Source organism: Ranitomeya variabilis, chromosome 2 (genome assembly GCF_051348905.1).
Source record: "Ranitomeya variabilis isolate aRanVar5 chromosome 2, aRanVar5.hap1, whole genome shotgun sequence".
Lineage (NCBI taxonomy): Eukaryota > Metazoa > Chordata > Amphibia > Anura > Dendrobatidae > Ranitomeya > Ranitomeya variabilis.
Window position 1 is genome coordinate 225,957,434 of NC_135233.1, and position 19,874 is coordinate 225,977,307.

Below are 19,874 nucleotides of genomic sequence, written 5' to 3' on the forward strand. Positions count from 1 at the left end.
GACGAGGAAGGCAACTTCGGCAATGGCACCAAATGAACCATCTTAGAAAAACGGTCACACACCACCCAGATAACAGACATCCTCTGAGAGACAGGAAGATCAGAAATAAAGTCCATCGAGATGTGCGTCCAAGGCCTCTTCGGAATAGGCAAGGGCAACAACAACCCGCTAGCCCTAGAACAACAAGGCTTGGCCCGAGCACACACATCACAAGACTGCACAAAAACACGCACATCTCGAGACAGAGATGGCCACCAGAAGGATCTAACCACCAAATCCCTGGTACCAAAAATTCCAGGATGACCCGCCAGCGCAGAAGAATGAACCTCCGAGATGACTCTACTGGTCCAATCATCAGGAACAAACAGTCTACCAGGTGGACAGCGATCAGGTCTATCCGCCTGAAACTCTTGCAAAGCACGTCGCAGATCTGGGGAAATAGCGGATAATATCACCCCATCCTTAAGGATACCTGTAGGTTCCGAATCACCAGGGGAATCAGGCTCAAAACTCCTAGAAAGGGCATCTGCCTTCACATTCTTAGAACCTGGTAGATATGAGACCACAAAATTAAACCGAGAGAAAAACAACGACCAGCGCACCTGTCTAGGATTCAGGCGCCTGGCAGACTCAAGATAAATCAGATTCTTGTGATCAGTCAAAACCACCACCTGATGTCTAGCACCCTCAAGCCAATGACGCCACTCCTCAAATGCCCACTTCATGGCCAAAAGCTCCCGATTACCGACATCATAATTTCTTTCGGCGGCAGAAAATTTTCGAGAAAAGAACGCACAAGGTCTCATCACTGAGCAATCGGAACTTTTCTGCGACAAAACCGCCCCCGCTCCGATCTCGGAAGCATCGACCTCAACCTGAAAGGGGAGAGAGACATAAGGCTGGCGCAACACAGGAGCAGACGAAAAGCGGCGCTTAAGTTCCCGAAAGGCCTCCACAGCGGCAGAGGACCAATTGGCAACATCAGCACCCTTCTTAGTGAAATCCGTAAGAGGCTTAGCAACACCAGAAAAACCAGTTATAAATCGACGATAAAAATTAGCAAAGCCCAAGAACTTCTGAAGACCCTTTAGAGAAGTAGGCTGCGTCCAGTCACAAATAGCCCGAACCTTGACAGGGTCCATCTCAACAGAAGAAGGGGAAAAAATGTACCCCAAAAAGGAAATCTTTTGAACCCCAAAAACACACTTAGAACCCTTTACACACAGAGAATTCTCCCGCAAGACCTGAAAAACCCTCCTGACCTGCTGAACATGAGACTCCCAGTCCTCAGAAAAAATCAAAATATCGTCCAAATACACAATCATAAATTTATCCAGATATTCACGGAAAATATCATGCATAAAGGACTGAAAAACTGAAGGTGCATTAGAAAGGCCGAAAGGCATTACTAAATACTCAAAGTGGCCCTCAGGCGTATTAAATGCGGTTTTCCACTCATCCCCTTGCTTAATTCGCACCAAATTATACGCCCCACGGAGATCAATCTTGGAGAACCACTTAGCCCCCCTTATGCGAGCAAACAAATCAGTAAGCAGCGGCAACGGATACTGATATTTGACAGTAATTTTATTCAGGAGTCGATAATCAATACAAGGCCTCAGCGAGCCATCCTTTTTAGAGACAAAGAAAAACCCAGCTCCTAAAGGTGATGAAGAAGGACGAATATGTCCCTTTTCCAGGGACTCCTTAACATACTCTCGCATGGCAGCATGCTCAGGTACAGATAGGTTAAACAAACGACCCTTTGGAAATTTACTGCCTGGAATCAGATCTATGGCGCAATCACACTCTCTGTGGGGAGGGAGAGAACCAATTTTAGGCTCTTCAAAAATATCCCCAAAATCCGTCAAAAATGCCGGAACCTCAGAGGGAATAGATGACGAGATAGAAACCAAAGGTATGTCCCCATGAGCCCCCCGACATCCCCAGCTTAACACAGACATAGTTTTCCAGTCCAGTACTGGGTTATGAGATTGCAACCATGGTAATCCAAGCACTAACACATCATGTAAATTATGCAACACGAGGAAGCGAATCATCTCCTGATGGTCTGGAGTCATACGCATAGTCACTTGCGTCCAGAACTGTGGTCTATTACAAGCCAGAGGTGTAGAATCAATACCCTTCAGAGGTATAGGAACTTCCAGAGGCTCCAAATCAAACCCACAGCGCCTGGCGAAGGACCAATCCATGAGACTCAGAGCGGCGCCAGAGTCCACATAGGCATCCACGGAAATAACTGATAATGAACAAATCAGAGTTACAGACAGAAGAAATTTAGACTGTAAAGTGCCAATAGAAACAGACTTGTCAACCTTCCTAGTACGTTTAGAGCATGCTGATATAACATGCGCGGAATCACCACAGTAGAAGCACAAGCCATTTTTGCGCCTATAATTCTGCCGCTCGCTTCTTGACAGAATTCTGTCACATTGCATTTTCTCTGGCGTCCCTTCAGAAGATACCGCCAAATGGTGCACGGGTTTGCGCTCCCGCAAACGCCGATCAATCTGAATCGCCATTGTGATGGACTCATTCAGACCTGTGGGCGTAGGAAACCCCACCATGACATCCTTAACGGCATCAGAAAGGCCTTCTCTGAAAATTGCCGCTAGGGCACACTCATTCCACTGAGTAAGCACAGACCATTTACGAAATTTTTGGCAGTATATCTCAGCTTCATCTTGCCCTTGAGACAGGGCTATTAAAGCTTTTTCAGCTTGAATCTCCAAATTAGGTTCCTCATACAGCAACCCTAAAGCCAGAAAAAACGCATCCACATTGAGCAACGCAGGATCCCCTGGTGTCAATGAAAATGCCCAATTTTGAGGGTCACCTCGCAGCAAAGAAATCACAATCTTAACCTGCTGAACAGGATCTCCAGAGGAGTGAGGTCTGAGAGAAAGGAATAATTTACAATTATATTTGAAATTCAGAAACCGAGATCTATCTCCGGAAAATACCTCTGGTGTAGGAATCTTAGGTTCAGAAATAGGAGTACGTATAACATAATCTTGTAAATTCTGAACCTTCGTAGCAAGATTATTTAAACCTGCAGCCAAACTCTGAGAGTCCATCCTTACACCGGAGAGATCAGAGCCATTCAAGGATTAGAAGGAGAGAAAGGCAAGGCTGTAAATAGAGCAGAAATACAACTGAGCCAACGAAGTAGCAAACATGTGAGAAAAAAAATAAAAAAAAATCTACAGACTTCTTTTACTCTCCTTTCTTCTGCCAATTACTTTAACAGTGTCCGGTCATACTGTCATGATTCCCCAATGGCATGGGAACATCAGAAACACAAAATAACAGACTAGCCCTCGGGTGATGGAAACTCAAGCTGACCGTGACCTAAATCTACCACACAACTAACAGTAGCCAGGAAGCATTCCTACGGCTGCCTAGATGCCATGCGCCAGCCGGAGAACTAACTACGCCTGGAAGAGGAAGGAACAGACCTGGCTTACCTCTAGTGAAATTCCCCAAAGATGATAGTAGCTCCCACATATATTAACGGTGAGTTCAGAGGAAAAGACATACACAGTATGAAGGTAGATTTAGCAAAGCGAGGTCCACTTACTAGATAGAGGAAGGATACAAAAGAGGACTTCACGGTCAGCTGAAAAACCCTTTCAAAAACCCATCCTGAAATTACTTTAAGACTCCTGTGTCAACTCATGACACAGGAGTGGCAATTTCAGTCCACAAGAGCTTCCAGTAACAGGAAATGACAAACTGTAAACTGGACAAAAATACAAAACAAAAAGGACAAGAGTCCACTTAGCTGATCAGCAGACTGGTAGCAGGAACATGCAACTGAAAGACTCAGGTTACAATGATGACCGGCAAGGAAGTGACTGAAGAGCAAGGCTAAATAGGGAACTCCCAAAACTGATGGAAGCAGGTGAGCTGAGGCAGAAAAGAACACACAAGTCTCCAGTACCACCAGCCACCACTAGAGGAGCCCAAAAGGCGGATCACAACACTCTATATACAGTAGATAACACAGGATCCACCATTCACAATAGGTAATATCACAGCTCACCTCCTCCTCCTGTACAATGATTGATAACCTCTATATACAGTAGATAACACAGGATCCACCAATCACAATAGGTGATGTCACAGCTCACCTAATCCTCCTGTACAATGACTGATAACACCTCTATGTACAGTAGATAACACAAGATCCACCAATCACAATAGGTGATGTCACAGCTCACCTCCTCCTGTACAATGACTGATAACACCTCTATATACAGTAGATAACAAAGGATCCACCATTCACAATAGGTGATGTCACAGCTCACCTCCTCCTCCTGTACAATGACTGATAACACCTCTATATACAGTATATAATACAGGATCCACCAATCACAATAGGTGATGTCACAGCTCACCTCCTCCTCCTGTACAATGACTGATAACACCTCTATATACAGTAGATAACAAAGGATCCACCATTCACAATAGGTGATGTCACAGCTCACCTCCTCCTCCTGTACAATGACTGATAACACCTCTATATACAGTATATAATACAGGATCCACCAATCACAATAGGTGATGTCACAGCTCACCTCCTCCTCCTGTACAATGACTGATAACACCTCTATATACAGTAGATAACAAAGGATCCACCATTCACAATAGGTGATGTCACAGCTCACCTCCTCCTCCTGTACAATGACTGATAACACCTCTATATACAGTATATAATACAGGATCCACCAATCACAATAGGTGATGTCACAGCTCACCTCCTCCTCCTGTACAATGACTGATAACACCTCTATATACAGTAGATAACAAAGGATCCACCATTCACAATAGGTGATGTCACAGCTCACCTCCTCCTCCTGTACAATGACTCATAACACCTCTATATACAGTAGATAACACAGGATCCACCATTCACAATAGGTAATATCACAGCTCTCCTCCTCCTCCTGTACAATGATTGATAACCTCTATATACAGTAGATAACACAGGATCCACCATTCACAATAGGTGATGTCACAGCTCACCTCCACCTGTACAATGACTGGTAACACCTCTATATACAGTAGATAACACAGGATCCACCATTCACAACAGGTGATGTCACAGCTCACCTCCTCCTCCTCCTGTACAATGACTGATAACACCTCTATATACAGTAGATAACACAGGATCCACCATTCACAATAGGTGATATCACAGCTCACCTCCTCCTCCTGTACAATGACTGATAACACCTCTATATACAGTAGATAACACAGGATCCACCATTCACAATAGGTGATGTCACAGCTCACCTCCTCCCTGTACAATGACTGATAACACCTCTATATACAGTAGATAACACAGGATCCACCATTCACAATAGGTGATGTCGCAGCTCACCTCCTCCCTCTTTCTGCACAATGACTTGGAGTCTAGATTAGCCTTAGTAGTCAGTATGTAAAATACAACTGTTAATACAGATTGTTATGAAAAAAATTGTCCAAAAACATTAGAAAATATGCGTTATAACCTGATATAAAAAGTAGGTCAGTAGGTCATTTTCTGATGACACATTCCCTTTAAGGACTTATAAATGGGGTTATTATCCCAATGAACATAAAAAGACTAAAAATAACCAACAAAAAAAAATAAAATAGCTAATAGCCACATTCGGATAGCACATGATGGGAGCTATGGTTCAACGAAAGCTGTAGAGCCACAGGTTAAATGTTGTGGTTATTAAAGGACCAAGAACAGGTCTGTTTTTTTTCCTAGAAACAGCACCACTCTTGTCAATGTTGTTGTATTTGATATTGAAGCTTATCCATAGTCCCTTAAGCTGCAGTACCCATCATGGCCAGTAGATAAAAGTGGCGCTGTTTCTATAAAAGAAAAGAAAGACAAACCTTGTTTATAATCTGATACGACGTCTATAGGGTGCAGTGCTACAGAATGTCAGATATTGAGGAGCTGGGAAAGCATTCAGGGCGGTGATAAAACATAACTGCGCTCTGCCCGCACTCCAGCCGACTGCCTTTTGGCACAGGACTATAGTACGTGCTTGAGAATAGAGGAAGGAAATAAGAGGTTCGTTCTCATCGTTGAAGCTTCTCATATAAAGTGTTGGCCGAGTGCCCAGAACTAGGACGACGTGATAAATCCATAGACAGATGAGCAGATGAAGGCCTTCTTACCATGGATGCTGCAGCGCCTGCTCACAGGTAAACCGCTTCTCTGGTTCCCTCTCCAGGAGGTGCCGGATGAAATCTTTGGCTGGAAGACAGAAGTGACACCCTGTGTTAAAGAAGTGGTCCATTTTGGGAAATTCCTCTTTAGAAGAGTCTGAGAACCTGGCAGCAAGTGTGTGTGCAACCTATCTGCAGCACCTCCGCAGGTGGAATGAAGCATTACATGGGAGTCCATTAAAATCATGCTGTTTGGTCCTCCTGAGCAAGAGACAATCTTTTCAACTGCTGTTTTTGTTTTTTTTTTTAAATAATTAATAATAAGAATACCATGGCACTCAGTTTCTACTGGAGATGCTCCAGTCTTCAATAAGTATATTTTCCATTAATTCAATTAATTCAACAAAATCCATAGTAAGGAAAGGATATATTATTGCATCTTGTACTTTTTTGTTTTCATTTGTGAGTTTTTTGCCTGTTTTTCATTTGCACCTTATATTTTTTTTTTTTTGCGCCTTTTTTATAGTCCATTTTATATGTGCTCATCAGTGTTTTTATATGTCTGTCATTATGAGTTTCGAGTGTTTTCAGTAATTTCATTATTTACAACATTAAGTTGGAAAATGTTTGCGCATATGTTCTCCGTCTCCCCCTCCCCCCTGCCCGAGTGATTAAAAATGGTTAAAGAAACTATTAATTTAACATTTCAGATATTTTGCAAAAGTCATGAACCACGCCCACTATTTTGACAAACATGTCAACAAATCAAGACAATAATAGAAAACCCTGCAAATAATGAATTGGAGCCCAAGTTTACCATCCTCATAAATGTGTGGTCCCAACTGTTGAGCCTCTGTCCGCGCCCCTATTAGGCCATAAATAAGGTTCCTTGCTTTGGCCCTTCTTAAGCTGGCCATGCACATAAGAGCAAAGTTTGGAAAACCCAACTGATTTCGTAGGGATCAGCAGACTTTCATATGTGTATACAGTCATGAGAATAACTAAGTACACCCTCTTTTAATTCTATGGTTCTCTGTACAAGGATATAATAAGAAAAATCTGGTCCTTAGAAGTTCTTCAAATTTGGCGAGTACATCCTCAGATGAACAACAACAAATTACACCATGTTACCATTTACTTAACAAAATCTAGGCCAAAATTTGGAAAAAAGTGTGTGAAAAATGAAGTACACCCTTACTGCTTCCATAGGAAATAGGAGTCAAATACCATTGATTAATTGTTGATCAGAAAATGTAACCACCAGTATAAAAGCAGAAGCTTTGGAAGTTTGCTGGTCTGGAGCATTTAGATGTGTGTTAGCACAATGTCAAGGAGGAAAGAAATCAGCAATGATCTTAGAGAAGCAGTTGTTACTGCCCTGCAATTTGTAAAGGGTTTTAAGATAATTTGGTAATTTCCAAGAAATTTGGAATCCATCATCCTTCTGTGAGAATGATTATTCAAAAGTGGAAAGCATTCAAGACAGCTGACAATCTTTCTAGGAGTGGATATCGCAGCAAATTCACCCTAAAGTTACTCAGAGAAATTTCAGAGAAATTTCAGAAATCCAAGAGTTGCAGCTCAGACTCTAAAGGCTCAACATGTTTAAATCTTCAAGTTCATGATATTATAATTAGAAAATGACTGAACAAGTATGGCTTCTTTGGAAGGAGTGCAAAAAAAAAAGCCTCGTCTTTATAAAAAGAGGTAGCATCTGAAGTTACCCCAACACTTCTAGAACAATTTCCTTTGGACAGATGAGACCAAAGTGAAGATATTTGGCCATAATGGTTTACTCCACCAATCAGCAAACATAGCATATCAGCAGAAACACGGCATATAAGCTGTCCAACGGTGGTAGCTAGGTGATGATTTGGTCTTGATTTTACAGACCCAGGTCCTCAACACCTTGCAGTCATTGAGTTGAGCTTTATTTTTGGAGCAAAAAAGCTATGGTTTTATAAAAAACCCAAAATCAAAAGAAATATTCTTATTACATCAAACACTAAAATTCCTGTAGATAACACCTGTGTTCTCCTGCCACAACGACTATCAAGGAATTAGTCCTCAAAATGACTCCTGTGAAGGAACCTCTAGGAGCACTGGCATCTCAATGCCCAGGAGATCTCATTATTTCATCTATTTCAGGCGAGAACTTTTTTTTTGTAGCTTAAACCTTCATTTCTTGAGATTTTCTGTTGTTTTTTTTTTTGCTAGGTATAAAAAGGTTATCCTTTTACTTTGAGGGAGTTTAAAACATTTGGCTTGGAAAGTGGTAGAAACATGAAATGAGATGAAAGGTTTTTCAGAATAGAGGATTTTCATGAATTGTTTTCCAGAAAATGGTAAAATGGTTTGATGACTATACACAAGGGTACCGTACCTGATTCTGAAATGTCATCCCAGTATGGGGAATCAAATTCATACTCTGCCTTTAGGATCTGATTGAACAGCTCAGAGTCATTTTCGTCATAGAATGGTGGGTATCCACAAAGCCTGGAGAATGGTACAACGAGAAGAGACACATGCGTCATCAACAGTATCTTAGCTTACAGGATCATCCTGCCTCAATGGAAAACAGGATTAAAGGGTTATTGCCAAAAAATAAAATTATGGACAGGGGGTAACTCGCTGATTGCTGGGCATCCGACTACTGGGACACCCATTGATCCTGATATTGGTGCTCCAGAACCCCGAGAACTGGCCTGTATTCCATTCATTATCTATGGGACCCCTGAAGAAGCGACGGCGAAACGTGCGTTGGGGGGACCAAGGTATTATATATTATTCTTATATATATTTATATGTTTACTACCCACATGTTCTCTATTCTTTTCCTGACCTTCTATGTTGCCTATATATCTTGTCTATCCTATTGAGTCATCGGGGATTTATATCCTTCTTTTTGTTTCAATGTATTGTACAAAGAAAACTACTTAGGACTTACCTTTTTCACCATAGACTCTGTATGAAGGATTAGTTCAACTTACTTTTATCTAGACCTATACAAGGGCAGGCAGTCTGATACAATTTTATGTTGGGTATTTGTAACATTAGCATAGGCAAACCTTTCACCTGTGTATACCATAGATGATAGGCACGTCCCCCTTCTGGGCACTCTGCTCTTTTATAGATCTTCTATGTATCATTTTAAATGTGTTAAATAAAAATTGATTTTATATTCCATGTTCTGGTTCTCTTCATCGGCTGTATTCATGTAAGTCCGAGTTTCTGGTTGTAAGGTATTATGTATATAGCAGTTTAATGTGTGCACCATAGAGCCTGTTCCTTGATCACTTTATAACACTGTTATGTGTACCACTAAATATATAGGGACAAGACAGTATTTCATCTATTTGTAACTTGCAATGGAGAGTGGTACTATTTATTCACACTATAGTACAATTATTTTGCTGGTATTTTGGCAATTTTACTTTCCATTTCCTTTATCACAAAACCTAAGGGGAGGCTACCACACCTAACTAACCCGGGGTCCTCCAAATATCTCAGCCGGGGAGCATGAAAAATTGTTGGATGGCTATATCAATCATGGCTGTCATTGAAAAGAGTCAATTTAGTATGGAGATGAAAAAAACCTCATAAAGTAGAGCAAACCAGCCACACCAGAAACCCATCTGTATACAGCACTGTTTCGGGTTTCTTGCTCCTCATCAGTACAACACAAGGTCCTGGTTCACTGAATGAGATGCTTTAGAAGCAGCTCACAGAGGAGACGCAGCTCGTATAGACACCTATTATCAAAGGCTGGTGTGGACTACTTTGCATATTTTTTTTCCCATGGATCATTAGCTTGAGAATAAGTCTCTGAGTTGAATTTAATCAACTAGAGAAAATATCCCCGAGGTCTGTACTGATAAGGGGCGAAAACTTTGAAACAATACTGTCTACAGTCCCGGCTTTGGCTGGTATGAACTTCTCTGCATATGTCGAGATCAACCCGTAAGACTAAAACAAAGGCATGAACATTTGTAGGATATTAACACAAGACGTGCCAAGCATACTTTTTTTTTAAAGAAGAATATTAATTACATCTTTGTGCATTTCACCCTTTTTTGTCCTATATGGAAATCAAGGATATTCTTGACTGTTGGGACCTCGACTAGGAGCAGTGACCAAAACCACTCAGAGCATTTGCTCAATAGGCCAAAGATGGACCTTTATTTGCCAAGGACACCACAAATCTTTCTGATGACTTTGCTTACATGTGACATAGAAAGATTCATGTGAGATACTCACAGAATGTATGAGATGACCCCGATGGCCCAAACGTCCACAGCTTTTCCATATGGCTTCTGCTCAAGCAGTTCAGGGGCTACATATATCAAAGAAGAGATTAGAGAAGACTAGTAAATCGGGTCACTCTACACTTTTTAGCTCCAAAATAATCTCATGTCCCATGACTGGTTTCCAACATGTTACTAATGGTTGACACTAACCACTTTAAGAGCTACACAAGTCAGCAATAAATAACGTACATACACCTAAATTGTCAGCGATAAATCCATACACCTATAGTGTCAGCGATAAAGACATACCCCAATAGTGTCTGCGGTAAATACTGTGCATACACTTATAGTGTCAGAGATAAATACATACACCTATAGTACCAACGATAAATACAAACTCTTCTAGTGTCAGCGATAAATACATACACCTATTGTGTCAGTGATAAATACATACACCTGTTGTGTCAGCAATAAATACATACACCTATAGTGTCAGCGATAAATACATACACCTATAGTGTCAGCGATAAATACATACACCTATTGTGACAGTGATAAATACACCTGTTGTGTCAGCAATAATTACATACACCTATAGTGTCAGCGATAAATACATCAACCTATTGTGTCAGTGATAAATACATACACCTATTGTGTCAGTGATAAATGCATACACCTATTGTGTCAGCGATAAATACATCCACCTATTGTGTCAGTGATAAATGCATACACCTATTGTGTCAGCGATAAATACACCTATTGAGTCAGTGATAAATCCATACACTTCTAGTGTCAGTAATAAATCCATACACCTCTAGTGTCAGTGATAAATACATACACCTATTGTGTCAGTGATAAATACATACACCTGTTGTGTCAGCAATAAATACATACACCTATAGTGTCAGCGATAAATACATACACCTGTTGTGTCAGTGATAAATACATACACCTATTGTGTCAGTGATAAATGCATACACCTATTGTGTCAGCGATAAATAGATACATCTATTGTGTCAGTGATAAATCCATACACTTCTAGTGTCAGTAATAAATCCATACACCTCTAGTGTCAGTGATAAATACATACACCTATTGTGTCAGTGATAAATACATACACCTGTTGTGTCAGCAATAAATACATACACCTATAGTGTCAGCGATAAATACATACACCTATAGTGTCAGCGATAAACACATACACCTATTGTGTCAGTGATAAATACATACACCTGCTGTGTCAGCAATAAATACATACACCTATAGTGTCAGCGATAAATACACACACCTCTAGTGTCAGTGATAAATCCATACACCTCTAGTGTCAGTGATAAATCCATACACTTCTAGTGTCAGTGATAAATCCATACACTTCTAGTGTCAGTGATAAATCCATACACCTATAGTGTCAGTGATAAATCCATACACCTCTAGAGTCAGCGATAAATACATACACCTATAGTGTCAGTGATAACTACATACAACTATAGTGTCAGCGATAAATACATACACCTATAGTGTCAGTGATAAATACATACACCTATAATGTCAGTGATAAATACATACACCTATAGTGTCAGGAATAAATACATACACCTATACCAAAGACTATGCACGTGCTGTATTAAAGGCTATGTTCCTCTTTGAACACTATTTTACAGTCTTCATAGTATAAGACATGTAATATCACTTAATATGCCATAAACTCCACTTAAACAGTCCTTACCCACATAGCCCGGTGTCCCACAAGCTGTGGCCATCATTCCACCATCTTCAATCTTAGACAGGCCGAAGTCACTGATCATGATTTTTGAGTCCTCAAAAGGAGTTGCATAGAGCAGGTTTTCTGGCTAAAGGCATCACGATAATTGCAAATTAATGGGGGAGTCATTCAGAATGTACGAGGAGCCTGTTCGTTAAAATTATAATATAAGAAAGCAGATTCCTGGCCTAAATTCATGGAGGTCCTCGCCTCGTCCTACTTATTCCTTGAGCAGGTTCTTTTGCCATGTTTGCTATTCAATGGTGCCAGTAGATAGGGGAAACCATGCACAGGTTCCCACCTCCCATAGATCTAATCCATGAAGAACATGGCTGATATAAGGATCCATCAGATATTGAACCCATTGACCCTACCGGTTCTGCATCCTACTTCCCAGTGCCCGTTCCCAACATTACAGGGACTCGCACGAATCCACCTTCACTGGTTACCTCCATACTTTTTATGGAAGCCAAGTAAGCATGATAGTCCCAATGATGACCCTACTCATGGTAGAAACATCTATGGTTTATGGAAGCCTCTACGTGTATGCAGACTTCCGGCATCTCTTATATACTCTATGTACAGTTTATCAATACACAAAAATTCAGGAGACCTCTGTGTGACCAGATACTCCAGAGCTTCATTCACAAGCCTGCTAGCTTCCGAGCTGAAATCCCTTAGGATCGTTTTTTGGCTGTCCGCACCAGGAATATAATATCAAATGGTGAAAAATAAATAACTAAAAGTAACAGTCGGACTGAATTCTAAAAGCTTAGCTCTTAGGCTACTTTCACACTAGCGTCGTGCACTGCACGTCGCAATGCGATGTGCCGACGCAACGACGCTAGCGTTGAAAGCGCCACACAACAGGGGCAGCGGATGCAGTTTTTCAACGCATCCGCTGCTCCATTGTAAGGTCCGGGGGGGAGGGGGTGGAGTTCCGGCCGCGCATGCGCGGTCGGAAATGGCGGACCGTCGGCACAAAAAAAGTTACATGTAGCTTTTTTTGTGCCGACGGTCCGCCAAAACACGACGCATCTGGAGCGCCCCCACTGCCGCAGGGCCGAGGGGTACCCGGTACCGGGCCTCTCTGTCTCAGTTCTGGGGTTGTCACGGTGGCTAGACCCGGCCCGTGACCCTGCTGAGGGGCGTCCAATGAAGGTGGAGAGTGATGATGTTGTGGTGGGGTGCAGGTCGCGGTGAATAAGCGAGGACACCAGGTTGCAGTCTATTTACCTCTTTACTGAAGGCTCCGGATCCTCAGTCCGAAATACGGTTAACCGGGCGGTGAGAGTCCGGCCGGTCCGATGGCACCTCCAGAGTTCCCTTTGCAGGTGGAAATCTGTGCCTTCCTTCTAGCGCTTGTGTGTTGTGGTCCTCCCCTGCTGTGCTTACGGGATAGTCCCCACAACTGTTGTGTCTGTTTCTGAAGTTCCCTCACAACTCGATTATGATGTTCTTCTTCGTCCCCCAGATGATATGGCTAGGATGCACCCGTATGACGGGTAGGCTCGGAGCTCTTCCTGGACCCTAGTGTCGCCCCTCTCCTGTTGTTGCCCCCTATGTCTTCTTAGGTGATTTGGGTGAGACAGCCCGCCTATAACTGACTAATCAAAAGAAATTGACACGTCACTCCTCTTATATAAGAATTCAGGTGCCTGAGACAAGGGTCACCACTCCCTTTTACTGTAATATGAGAAAATTAAGTCCCGGCACTCAAAAATGGTACTATTAAGACAAAAGTATCTTTATTGTAGAAATACGTTCCAAGAATTTTTTGCTGTATCGTTTCGGTCTTTACATTGACCTTCGTCAGACAGGGAACTACAAAGCGTATAAGCTCATATATGAAGTCCTATGATTAATTATGGGCATCTGATGGCGTCCATCCACCATTTTTTTGCACCCTGCACGCGGAAGCGTCGGATCCCATTATTATGTTCATTAGCGGACCTTAATATGGATGGCCTCTCCTTGCCCATAATTAATCATAGGACTTCATATATGAGCTTATACGCTTTGTAGTTCCCTGTCTGACGAAGGTCAATGTAAAGACCGAAACGTTACAGCAAAAAATTCTTGGAACGTATTTCTACAATAAAGATACTTTTGTCTTAATAGTACCATTTTTGAGTGCCGGGACTTAATTTTCTCATATTACGCCTATAACTGACTGTCCTGCCGTAGGTTTGAAGTTAGGCCTGGAGCTCTATACTTCCTCGGCATTCCGGCCACCGGCTGCGCGCCTCAGTAGGATGTTGCCTCGTCTTACAGCACGACTCCTACTGGTGTTTCTCCTTGTTGCGTTGATCTCGTTTCTCACTCAGCACAATAAACCTCGCTTCTTGTCCTTTCTTGGGGTACCGCCGCGATCAGGTGCAGGCGCGGTCCCGTAACGTTCTCTCTGTTCGCTAGGCCTCTGCCAGGATCCCACTCCTGACAAGGACCCCCCTGAGTCTCTCCCCGCAACACCCTCTGCCACAGGATGTTGCCTGTTCGATTCCCAGTCAGCTTCTCTCTAACTTCCTATCCAACCCCCAGTTTTACCAGACTGTGAGGAGTGGCCTAATACATAGCGCCCTTAGCTCCCCCTGGAGGCCAGACTGTGAAGTGTATTGGTGTCTGTGATACCTGGTCAGGTGAACTCCTTCAGTGCCATCAGACGTACCATAGCCCCCCTTAGCGGCGGAGCATCAGTACTGCAATGACCAGGACTCTGGGGCGCTGCACATCCGTCGCACGACGGATGCGACGTGTGGCAAGCTGTCGCTAATGCAAGTCAATGGAGAAAAAACGCATCCTGCAAGCACTTTTGCAGGATGCGTTTTTTTCTCCAAAACGACGCATTGCGACGGAGGCCAAACGACGCTAGTGTGAAAGTAGCCTTAAGGGGTGTTAATCAACATCTGTTCACTTTTTTATTGAAAGCCAGAAGAATTAGGAATACAGCTCTGGAGTATAAACCAGGCCATAAGTAATGCCATATATTTATAAAGTGGCCTTTTATGTATATAGTAAAATTATAAACCTCGATTAGATCCATATCTACAATTCATTACCTTTAAGTCACGGTGCACAATTCCCATGTTGTGTAAGTATTGGACAGCGTCCAGGACTTGTCGGATACTCTGACTGGCGTCCTTCTCCGTGTAATATCCCCGCTCGATGATACGATCGAAGAGCTCGCCTCCTGTGACACTGTGAGATACAGAGATGTCATGATTCACACTGGTGTCACGGCAGTGAATTATTTGCCACTAAGAGCCGCTGGGATTACAGTACAGGGATTTCCGGGCATGTGAGTCACTCGGAGGAACCACTATATGCATGTGGATTAAATGTGCTTCTGCCAAGGACCGGTAGGCAGCAGATAATGAGACCTGCCCGGCTCACTTAATCCACTCTCTTCCTACCTAATTTAAAGCCACAAGCTGCATTTCGCCATTAACCTTTTCCATAGAGGCTGTAGGACTGATGTCATCTTCTAGGAAGTCTTTCTCCTTGGCACATCGAAGAGTAAAGAAATGGATCTGTCCACCAGCGGGGTCCATATAGGAAAGGGTCGATGACACAATTCGAGTCTACACCATATGGACTAAGAGCCGCATTGTCATATTGTTCTTCAATAAAACTTAACGGGAGTGTCCATTAAACATCACCATGATAGGTGATAAATATATGATCATTGGGTAACTGGCTGATCACGAGAATAGGGCTCCTAAAGTTCACTGTGTGAAGAATTTGTTAGTAAGCATGTGCAACAGACAGTGAATGGAGCAATGGTCGCACATGCTCACTAAGGATTCATTCACACTTGGTGGTCTGAGGGGTTGGACACCAATACATTTATTGTTTATCCCCTTTATTGAATATTTATACACTTTATAGGACACCCCATATTATTATAAAATTTAATATCACTAGACATGAGAAAAAGGTTTTGCAGGACCCTGGTCCAGCGGTCTTAAGTTAGTGGCTGCCAGAACAAAGCCTTGCAGACTGATCCATACCTACTGGCATCTCCAGCGCCTCGTCCGATTTGTAGGCTCAGACTGACATCATGTATGTGTCAGGACCCAACAATGTTGCCATACAGGACCTATAAATCAGAAGAGATACCAGGGATGCCAGCAGGTAGGAGGCATTCTGGAGGACCTTAGTCCAGCTGTCAGGCTATAATATCTAATACAGGCATAGGCCTGTACTCCCTCCTTCTGCTTTTCTTTGGCATTCTAGGACTTATAATGTCATCCAGGCAATAAGCTTGTGGGTTAGTTCCTCATATTAAGTCTTGTTTACTCCCCGCTTTGAGCTTAGGCTGGGCTTTGCACTATTTAAACCTCTAGCTCCCTGCTTCCATTGCCAGTTATAGGTTTAACCTGACCCTGGTTAAGTCCTAGTATCTCTGCTTCATTGATATTCCATTAGTGACCTCGGCCCGTGCTGTCACCATTCTACGTCCTTGATCTTTTGTGTAATATCCTGTTACTGATCTTTGGCTTGTGTTCTAACCATTCTACTGCCTGATGACATTGTTACCCAGCTTTCTGACCGTCCTCTGCCAGCCCACTTCACCGGTCAGCAGCCACTCCGTGGACTCAACCTAGGGGTTCTGTGTCATTATTTGAGGGGGGTTAAGCTACTAGCTGAGGTCGATAATGGATCCTTTTTTTTTATTATTTGAATTCCAGACTCACTGTTTAGAGTGGTATCTAAGGGGGTTAAACAGCCAAAATCTGCATCATCTGCCAGTGGGCGCTTGCTGTCAATCATACTCTTTATTAGCATGCCATACAGTTACAGGGCTGACCCTTAACAGCAGGCTTCCAGTGCTGTAAAGCTGTGGTGTGGTGGCAAAGAATTAATAAGGGGTATTCTATAGGAATTAATAATGGGGGCATGCTGCTGGCATGATAGTGGGCACTCTACCCTTACGTTTCATTTACTACAGAGAGACGTGATTATTACAGTCCTGCAAAGGCACAAAGGCAGGCACTGGGCATCAGGCAACAGCTTGTGCTTCTGACCAGAAGGTTGAACACCCCTTGGGTAGGGAGTCCAACAGTAAAATTAAGTCTCCTCTCTTACCTAGGTGTCTCTGCTGGCACATACTAGATGTTCTGGTCCCTTTCTCCGTTAGGAGATAGGGGTAAAAAGATGCCAAAATGGGTTGTGTGGGATTGGAATAATTATCCTGTATCTATTGGCCACTATTACTGTCCCTTTACGAACAGTATAAAATCAACCAAAGACGTAACTTCAAGTCCTTGCACTCAGATGCATTTGGTGAACCAAGACCCTCCACTTTCGGTGCCAGTCATAGTACCAATGTTGAATTGGGACAACTGAGTCCCATCTGGCACCGGGGTCTGGGTGGGACTGCATGCACAGCATCCTCTATAGGTTCATCACAATTGGGAATATCACGTTCTATGAAGTTTCTGTAATATTCACACATATTACATAGGACGGGGCAGTTACTTACAGCTCCATGGCCAGGTACAGATGACTGGGGCTCTCGTGGATATCCTGCAGGGCCACAATATTTTTATGGTTAATCCTACAAAGATACAAAAATACAATATATGCAGCATTATAAAGGAGAAGGTGTGAAGAAATTGGTTTCCCTCCTTTCTCTTCCTTTAAAAAATGTATTCCACCAACTAATCCAAGGTAATTTCTTATGAAACTGTCTGGTCAATTTTGCCCACGGGGTTCAGCTATTGGCGATCACAGCAACATTTTTTTTTCTTTTTCAAAGAAAGGGTTTAGCGCATAATAATAGCGTAGGACCAGTAAGAGGTCGCGTGTCGCCCTACTGGAGTTCCTCAAATGAGTAATTTACAGAATACGAAACAAGTATTTGAGGAATTTTCCCATAGTCTGACATGTCATATATAATAGGGGTCACATGCCCATTTTCAAATCAGAGGTGGTGGTATATGTGTCTTCTCTAAGGCTATGTTCACACGATGCGGTTTTTGCTGCGGATCCGCAGCGGATTTGCAGCTGCGGATCCGCAGACGTTTTCCATGCAGGGTACAGTACAATGTTACCCTATGGAAAACCAAAACCGCTGTGCCCACTTTCCTTTTTTCGGCTTGAAAATCCGCGCTGATTTTCTGCGGAAAAAAAGAAGTAGCATGTCAATTCTTTCTGCGGATTCCGCAGCGGGTTTCCACCTGCACCAATAGGAAAGTGCAGCTGGAAACCCGCAGTGGAATCCGCAGTAGAAAAAGGACAGAAAACCGCAGTTAAAACCACCGCGGTTTTGCACTGCGGTTTTTCCAAATCAGGACCTGAAAAATCCGCAGCAAAAAAAGGATAGTGTGAACAAGGCCTAAGAGTTCCCAAGAGCAATGGTGGTACAGTCTAGTAGTGCTCTTATAATGCAATGGAGCAAGCTCAATAATAATAATAATAATGATCTTTATTTATATAGCGCCAACATATTCCACAGCGCTTTACAGTTTAACAGTTTCAAACACAACAGTCATAAGTAATAACGTTAACAATACAATAATTAGAGCAAAACAAGACGACCCTGCTCGTGAGAGCTTACAATCTACAATGGGGTGGGGGAGATGCAAAGTACAGGTGTGTATTTACAATGATGTATTTACAATGATGGTCCAGCCATCTTCAGGGGGTGGGGGATAGATTGAGATAGTGAATGGGCTACACACACACACATAAAATTTCTTTGATTATGGAACGTGGTAGGCCGCTCTGAACAAATGTGTTTTGAGGGCACGCCTAAAACTGTGCAGGATGTGGCGGGTCCTAATATCTTGGGGTAGAGCATTCCAGAGGATTGGTGCAGCCCGGGAGAAGTCTTGAAGACGGGAGTGGGAGGTACGGATTAGTGCAGAGGTTAGTCGAAAGTCATTTGCAGAGTTCAGCGATCGGCTAGGCAGATAGACAGAAATGAGGGAGGAGATATAAGGGGGTGCCGCACTGTGGAGAGCTTTGTGGGTGAGAACAAGTACTTTGAATTGGATTATATAATGAATGGGCAGCCAGTGTAACGACCAGGGCTGCCATCAGGGCATTACAGCCATGACTGGTGTATGGGGCCCGGTGGGCAGAGGGAGCCCGCATCGTGCCCTGTCACGAATCCCTTCTCCGTGGTGTCACTTATTCATCACGTGCCTGCTCTCACATGTGACTTGGGGTTGTGCCTAGTAAAAGGACACAGTAGTGATACCAAAATAATAATTGTAAGTAAAATAGAGTAAAATATACTATAATTAATAACTGCAAGGGTTAATCTATAGTATACAGTATGGGCCTCCTGTCCTGGCAGTTCTGTCTGAGACTCATCCTCTAATCTCTGGGCCTGAGTCTGAGCCGCAGCCTGACTCCGGGTCACAGCTGCCACATAATTACAGTTCTGTGCATTGGGACATTTTCCCTCCTCGCACGGGATCTCAGGTGGGTATCCTTCTTCCACCTTCTCTGCATCATTTACTTGCAAGGGAGGAACATAGCGGGACACCATCCTCCCCAGGTCCGTGCCTAGCAACACATTGTTGGGAATAGCCTCTGATACTCCCACTTCTCTCAGTCCTTTCCCTGCTCCCCAGTCCAGGTACACACGGGCCATGGGCATGGCAGGGCTGACCCCTCCAATCCTGGTTATAGACATAGTCTTTCCTGGTATGATATCGGCA

General features: G+C 43.0%; 1 protein-coding gene across 3 annotated transcripts in view; it reads right to left on the bottom strand.

Annotated features, from left to right (window-relative positions):
• PNCK (pregnancy up-regulated nonubiquitous CaM kinase) overlaps positions 1-19,874 on the bottom strand; it is a 167,743-nt gene that overhangs the window by 16,541 nt on the left and 131,328 nt on the right. For all 3 annotated transcript variants that reach the window (XM_077283804.1, XM_077283801.1, XM_077283803.1), the window contains exons 4-9: positions 17,687-17,761; positions 15,261-15,399; positions 12,166-12,289; positions 10,450-10,525; positions 8,576-8,688; positions 6,202-6,280 (exon numbers count right to left, since the gene is read on the bottom strand). In XM_077283804.1, coding sequence (XP_077139919.1) covers positions 6,202-6,280; positions 8,576-8,688; positions 10,450-10,525; positions 12,166-12,289; positions 15,261-15,399; positions 17,687-17,761 — 606 coding nt within the window. The remainder of the gene's footprint in view (positions 1-6,201; positions 6,281-8,575; positions 8,689-10,449; positions 10,526-12,165; positions 12,290-15,260; positions 15,400-17,686; positions 17,762-19,874) is intronic.